We start from the raw sequence: 7,524 nt of genomic DNA on the forward strand, positions 1-7,524 counted from the left end.
CAAGGCCACAGCAGACCCTGAGGACTGAGCAGTGCCGACCCCCCAACACAAGGGGAGGCTGCAAGGGAAAGGGAGGGAGAGAGCAGGGAGCTGGGGGAGAAGGAGGGGCAGCGGCCAGGCTGCAGTGCCCCCACAGAGCCGGCTCAGACTCAGCTCCAGGCGCACCTCTGCTGCAGAAGCAGCAGCAAGCCCCGCTCCCAGGGCGAACAGCAGCCGGCAGACAGAGGTCCCAGGACTGGAGGTGCTCAACTCCCAGCCTCTTGGCCAGGCCTGACCCCATGGCCTTCAATGACCTCCTGAAGCAAGTGGGGGGCGTCGGCCGCTTCCAACGGATCCAGGTCACCCTGGTGGTGCTCCCGCTGGTCCTGATGGCCTCCCACAACACCCTGCAGAACTTCACTGCTGCCATCCCCACCCACCACTGCCGCCCACCTGCCCATGCCAACCTCAGCCAGGATGGGGGGCTGCAGGCCTGGCTGCCCCGGGACACACAGGGGCGGTTTCAGTCCTGCCTCCGCTTCACCTCCCCCCAGGGGACACCTCCCTTTGCCGACGGCACAGAGGCCAACAGCACAGGGACCACGGAGCCCTGCATCGATGGGTGGATCTACGACAACAGCACCTTCCCCTCCACCATCGTGACCGAGGTGAGCCTTGCTTTGTTTCAGTTTTTGCTTTATTTGAAGAAAGGAGACAGACAGACAGACCTAATTCCCATTTTCTGATTCACTCCTCCAAATACCCACAATGACTGGCCTGGGACAAGTCAGAACCTGGAGCCAGGAACTCAATCCAGGTCTCCCATGTGGGTGGCAAGCACCCAAACACTTGAGTCATCACCCGCTGGTTCCAAGGGTGCAGGCACACTAATAGGAAGCTAGATCAGGAGTGAAGCCAAGACCAGTACTGAGGCGCACTTACGTGGGATGTGGGATTGTAACTGCTAGCTCCAATATTCCCTGGACTCCTTCTCTCCACGTGGCACCTGGATTCTGCTTCCCCCACCCAGACAGACACACAAATGCCATACATACTCACATACTAAGCACACACACACCGCATGTATAGTACATGTAACACACGCACACACACATACACAGAGGCTGTCTCAAGTCCTCCAGGGACCAAGATGGGAAGAGGGAGAATAATATTTACTAAGGGGCCTTGGCGGTAAAGGGGGCGGGGGGGAGAAAAGGTAGATATGAGTGGTAGATGTGAGAGCTGCTGAGAAAAGCTCCAGAACCAGCCAGAGAGCAGAACAGCAAAGGGCAATGTGACCGGCAGAGGCAGAGAACCTCTGAAGAGGACTAGCCTGCAAGAGGGTGGAAGGCTGTCTGTGCCAGGCTTGATGTGCCTGACCCTTACCCTCCTCCCCCCACAGTGGGACCTCGTGTGCTCTCACAGGGCCTTACGCCAGCTGGGCCAGTCTTTGTACATGGCAGGAGTGCTGATTGGAGCCATGGTATTCGGATACCTGGCAGACAGGTCAGTATTGGGCAGGGTTAAGAGGCCAGGCAAGGACTGGAGATTCCTGCACTGTGATCAGGGGGCCTAGGAGAAAGGTTGGCATTCCCAGTGAGGGCTGGTTTGAGGACTTATGGCTCAACCCTATAATGCTTCACTGGTCCTCAAACCCACCCCTCACCCTGGCCCAAGGCACCATCTAGTGCACACACGTCTCTGCCAGCCCAGCTTGGTCCCCCACCGTCCTCCAGCCCCTGTTGCAAATCTTCCTTCTCCTAACAGGTTGGGCCGCCGTAAGGTGCTGATCTTGAACTACCTGCAGACGGCCGTGTCAGGGACCTGTGCAGCCTTCTCACCCAACTTCGCCGTCTACTGTGCCTTCCGGTTCCTCTCGGGCATGGCCCTGGCCGGCATTGCCCTCAACTGCATGACACTGAGTGAGGGATGCTCAGCTGTCCTACCCTCCTGCTGCCTCCTCTCCCAGCCCACCCCACCTCAGCCCTGACTATCGTGCAGCCTCCCTACCTGGACACTGCCCTTCCAGGCAGCATAGCAACCTTTCTCGGGCCCGTGCCACCCTAATCCTTAGCTTACAAGCAAGATTGTCAGAATCCCTAAGTCATTCAAGGGGATATCAAGGACTGTATCAAAGACCCACACCCCCCATCCAGAGGCACCACAGACTGCAACCTCAGCCAGGAGTGCCGGGCTGTCAGACTTCTTCCTTCCCTTTTTGATCAGTGTGAAACATCCCACTTTTTCCAATGTTTTCCTATTTCTGTAGGGTAAAACAGCATCATGGAAGCAAGCTCATTTATGCACTGAGTAGGGTCCATCCATGGTCCAGCACAGTGCAATCCCCAGAAGATCCCCCTTCCTTCCATTTCTCAAATGAGGAACCTGATTTGAGGTGGGGGAGAAAGGAAAGGATTGGCCCCTAACGTCATCTCTCAAGCCCAGGAAGAAATCCAAGGATTCTCCTGAGACTGGAAGCAAGACAGGACCCCTAAGAAACCTGGCCCTAAAGTCCAGTCTAAGAATCCAAGTCCCTGTCCCAGGAGCTGAGTGAGTCAGGATCCCACCAGACACAAGCTCAAGCCCTTCAGGCTACACAGAGATGGGGTCCCTCTCACACACTGATGTCTCCTGCAAGCTACTCTGGCCACCAAGGGTGAATCCAGCTGGGAGCTGAGGAAGATCAGGGCAGTGGCTACTGTTGAGTGGCCAGAAGAGATGCTCTTTAAGGAGAGGGAGCCCTAGCAGAGTGAAAGAAAAGCCAGCAAGAGTGTAGAAGGGATATGTTCCTAAGGATGCTAAGCCCGCTCCAGTCCCTGCCTCCCCCGCCTTCTCTCCCCCAGCCTCTCTTGCTGAGTCTCCTTCTGCGTCCTAGGGCAAGGTCCGGTGGTCGGGAGGGCTCTCTATCTGCTCTGCAGCCTCATTAGCGGCACCCCCGTCTCCCACCCTCTCCACAGACGTGGAGTGGATGCCCATCCACACGCGGGCCTACGTGGGCACCCTGACTGGCTACGTCTACAGTATAGGCCAGTTCCTCCTAGCCGGCGTGGCCTACGCTGTGCCTCACTGGCGTTACCTGCAGCTGTTGGTTTCCGTGCCCTTTTTCGTCTTCTTCATCTATTCCTGGTGCGTGGTGCCCATGGCGGGGTGGCAGGGTAGAGCCAATGTGCCAGGAGGGCTTCAAAGGACAGGCCTTCTCCCAACCCTTCTTACACAGACCTTCCACCTCACAAAACCAGAAAAAGTCAACCCCAGTCTACCGCCTCATTGGCACACCTGGGGAAACTGAGGCTGTGGGAAGAAGGCTTTCCCCAGGGAACCCGGTCCTCTGGATTCCCCTCATTACCCCAGACCACCTGCTCTCGTTCCCTATTCACACCCAAGAGCTGAGCTTCTGAGTTGAGAAATGTGTGGTCCACCAAGCTGAACAAGTGGACCGCTTCCACTGCACTCCCCCTGCTAAGCCCAGCCCCTGCCCCAGGCCTGTGGACCAGAACCAAGGTCATTCCTCACCCTCACTCCTCCTGCTTCCAGGTTCTTTATTGAGTCGGCCCGCTGGTACTCCACTTCTGGAAGGCTGGACCTCACCCTGAAGGCCCTGCAGAAAGTCGCCCGGATCAACAAAAAGCAGGAAGAGGGAGCCAAGCTGAGTATTGAGGTGAGATCCCCGAGACCTCCTGCAACACTTCACCTGTCTTCCACCCCCAAACTCCACACCCAGGACCCAGAAGCCAGGAGGCTTCTCTGAGCCATGCTAGGCTAGGAGAAGCCCCTGTGAGAAGCCAGTCCCTGATCCCTGCCCATCCCACAGGTGCTCCGGATGAATCTGCAGAAGGAAATGACCACAAGCAAAGGCCAGGCCTCGGCCGTGGAGCTGATACGCTGCCCTACCCTTCGCCGCCTCTTCCTCTGCCTCTCCTTGCTGTGGTAGGCCCAAGAAGATTGACAAATGGGCAAGCAGGCAGCCCACGAGACAAAAGGCTGACCAGGGAGGGAGGCAACGGGTGAAGGAAGCCAAAAGAGAGGGAGGAGACAGGGCAGTACAACTGCTGTGAGGAGCAGGAATCCTATATATCAAGTCCGGCAGGCATGGGCCTCAGGGGACATCAGTCTCCCCATCTCCTCCTTTCATCACCCAGTAACAATATGACAATATCACAGGATGGTTAGTGGCCTTTAGAGCCACTAGACTCACACCATGAAGGCAGAGACCCCTCTGGCTTGCAAAGCATTTGGCAACTTTGCTGTGCCAGGAGCACAGGCACAGGCAATAACATGGCTAAGACTCGACTCCACTTGGTCCAAGGTTGATGTAACCCAGGACTCCCCCATTCCCTCTGCAACATTTCCCACTGCCACTCTCTTGTGTCATCCTCCTTCCCACCACCACAGAAACTCCACCAACCGTCAAAGCAGGTGTGGTCAGCAGGAGCAAGCCAACAACACATTCTGTGGGTCCACCCAGTCACCAAAGCTTCTTTTTGTTAGCTCTTAACGTCTTTAGATGCACAACATTTAGGCCAGGACCACAGACAGGTCCCTGGCCTCTTCCCAACACTTTGGCCCTCAAGACCAGGCCCTCAATACCCACCATCCCTCAGTCCAACACCAACAGATAAGACTGAAACCATGTAAATCTTACAAATCAACTAAGTAAAAATCCCGTAACACACTGGGGACTTACTAGAAGACTGGAAGTTTTAAAGTATTAGAAGGAGACCCCAGTACTCAAACTATGCAATTTAAATATGTAGTCAAATGCCTGAAGAAATATTAGCCAAGGAAAATCCTCACTCCTTAAGCAAGGTATGCAACACAGCTCGCTGCTCCGAGTTTTGAAACAGCACTCCTTTGAAGCCTCCCTAATACATTCCACTCCCCTCTCCCTTTCGCAATAGGTTTGCCACCAGCTTTGCCTACTATGGGCTGGTCATGGATTTGCAAGGCTTTGGGGTCAGCATCTACCTAATTCAAGTGATTTTTGGTGCCGTGGACCTGCCTGCCAAGCTTGTGTGCTTCCTCATCATCAACACTCTGGGACGCCGGCCAGCCCAGTTGGCCTCGCTGTTGCTGGCCGGCATTTGCATCCTGGTGAATGGGGTGATACCCCGGGGTAAGCATTCATGAGCATCAGGCCCCTCCCAACTCAGCCTCACCTCTGAACATTACCCAACATCTCACAAAGGAGGGAAGCCAACTCTTCCAAGCCCAGGTCTCTGCTGGCCCCTCCTCTCTCCCTAGACCAGTCCATCATCCGGACCTCCCTTGCTGTGCTGGGAAAAGGCTGCCTGGCCTCATCCTTCAACTGCATCTTCCTGTACACTGGGGAGGTGTACCCCACGGTGATCCGGTGAGTGGAAGCTAAGGTGGGGGTAGGGAGGGAGTCAGGCACCAGAGAGCAGCTCAGAACATGCTAGCCCAAAGACGCCCTCTGAAAATTCACCACTGCAAAGCATACAATAGCCACTCAATACATACCTCAAGGCTTAGCTGGCACAGGTGTGGCTGCCATCTAAGAAATTCTCAAAAAGAGCTACTAAGTGGGCAGTCCAGAAAACACATCTAAGAGGCAAGACGTGAGCAAGGTAGGAGCTGCCTCCATATCCAACTTCTCCTTCCAAACAAGTGGAGATTTCAGAAGCAGAAGAGCAGCCACATGCAGGCAGATTCCTTCATAGGAGCCAACAAGGGGCTGTGGCCACCACACTGAGGGGCGGACACAAGAAGCACACTTCAGACTGGGAGGCGAAAGTCTCAATGGACAAGCAAAGACACATGGGCTCCCTTCTTCTCCGTGGAATGGGAACCCAGAGAGGTCCTGTGCACCTGTGAGTTCTCAGGGGGAAAGAACAAGAGAACAGAGCACTTAGGATGTGCTTGGCACCATCTGAAACCTTTCACTGCTACTAACTATTCAATCCTCAATGACATGGCAGTGAGGTAAGTACTCTCATATTCCCACCTTACACGTGTGAACATTCCTCAGAAGTTTTAGCATGTGGACTACAGTTTCCTCCCCTAATCTGAGAAGTCTGTGTGGGATTGGAGCAACTGGAATTCAAAAGTCCAGATGACTTGAGAACCAAGTCATTGAGGCCCAGAGATGAAAAGGGACTTGCCCAGGCCCACACAATCAATCTCAAAACTCCCCCATTCTCTACCCAGAACCCTGCTCAACTTCCCTTTTTGAAAAAACAAAATCATTAAAACAAATGCCAAACAGGTTTTCTCACCAAATGCATCAGTGGGGACACACGAGGGAGTGTCCTAGGGCCAGGACTGAATTGCCCTGTGGCACCTCAGCCTTCTAGCCTAACTAACCCACACACCCCCCTCCTGAGCCCCACAGGCAGACGGGCCTGGGCATGGGCAGCACAATGGCCCGAGTGGGCAGCATCGTGAGCCCCTTGGTGAGCATGACCTCCGAGCTCTACCCTTCCCTGCCTCTCTTCATCTACGGCGCCGTTCCTGTGGCCGCCAGCGCCGCCACTGCCCTCCTACCAGAGACCCTGGGGCAGCCGCTGCCAGACACTGTGCAGGACCTGGAGGACAGGTAGGCCCACAGCCAGAGAGCAGCAGGGACACACACACCCAGAGTGGACTGACCTCGAGACACAAGCCCAGGCCTTCTGCTCCAGACCAGAGCCCTTGGTGCCCTGTGAGTCCTCCTTCCTGGGCTCCTAGACAGTCCCAGCAGACAGCAGGTGGCTGGGGATGGCACAGTGGAGGTCCCTGGGAAGGGCCCTGACTCCCAACTAGGCCTGCCAGCTACATATCCGGAATACCACCGTTCTGCCTCCCACTAGGAGGAGAGGAAAACCAAAGCAGCAGCAGCAGGAGCAGCAGAAGCAGATGGTCCCTCTCCAGGCCTCAGCACAGGAGAAGAACGGACTCTGAGGACGGAGGAGGGACCCTTCTGAGCCCTCCAGGGAGTGCAAGTCTTGCAGACCCCTAGCCACCCACCCAAGGAGCCCAAGGGAGGCTATGGAGGCTCGCGCGTGGGGCTGTGGCTCAGGGAGCACCTCGCCAGGGTTCACCCACCCTAAATAAAACCTCGCCAAGACCACCCTGTGGAAATTCTGTGTGCAGCGTCTCAGTGCTACCAGTCCAGCCCCACCCTCTAGTCCTAGGTCTTCACAAACACAAGCCAGCACCAATCTCAGCCCCCTCTGCCACCCACCTTCCCAGCCTTCTCCTCCCTCCCTCTCCTCTGTAAGGCGTGAATACCTGGTACCCCATCTCATCCATGTTGGACCAGAAACTGACAAAGGACTGAAACGTAAGCAGCCAATCAAAGGCTTCGCTTCTGGCTCTTCCTCCTCCCCTCTGCGGGATGCCTGTGACTTCCAGAAGCTGATGTTTCCTGGGCAGAATGCAAACGCTGGAGTCCTCTGGTTGTCCATCTATACTCTGGGGCTGGCTGTCACCTGGTCCTTCTACTGCCCTTCCTCAGCTCTTCCTGCATGAGGCTCAGAGACTGGCGGAAGGGAGAGATCTGGGAAGGGGGCATACAGAATACAGCCAGGGAGAGCCCGTGCTGAATGC

The 7,524-nt window shown here is 55.7% G+C and overlaps 1 protein-coding gene across 3 annotated transcripts; it reads left to right on the top strand.

Moving 5' to 3' along the window:
• SLC22A6 (solute carrier family 22 member 6) lies at positions 1-6,876 on the top strand. Of its 3 annotated transcripts, none has more exons than XM_040981866.1 (10): positions 1-647; positions 1,382-1,485; positions 1,747-1,901; positions 2,937-3,105; positions 3,514-3,637; positions 3,791-3,906; positions 4,878-5,092; positions 5,221-5,329; positions 6,329-6,532; positions 6,786-6,876. In XM_040981866.1, the coding sequence occupies exons 1-10, from the start codon at positions 279-281 to the stop codon at positions 6,874-6,876; spliced, it is 1,656 nt and encodes a 551-aa protein (XP_040837800.1). In that variant the 5' UTR covers positions 1-278. The 3 variants fall into 3 exon arrangements, with proteins under 3 accessions (XP_040837800.1, XP_040837801.1, XP_040837802.1); XM_040981867.1 differs by having other exon boundaries at positions 6,789-6,876; XM_040981868.1 differs by having other exon boundaries at positions 279-647; positions 6,461-6,532; positions 6,789-6,876.
• The last annotated feature ends 648 nt before the right edge of the window (positions 6,877-7,524 follow it).

The sequence above is a fragment of the Ochotona curzoniae genome, unplaced genomic scaffold (assembly GCF_017591425.1).
Source record: "Ochotona curzoniae isolate NIBS_2020 unplaced genomic scaffold, NIBS_Ocur_1.0 contig_3527, whole genome shotgun sequence".
Lineage (NCBI taxonomy): Eukaryota > Metazoa > Chordata > Mammalia > Lagomorpha > Ochotonidae > Ochotona > Ochotona curzoniae.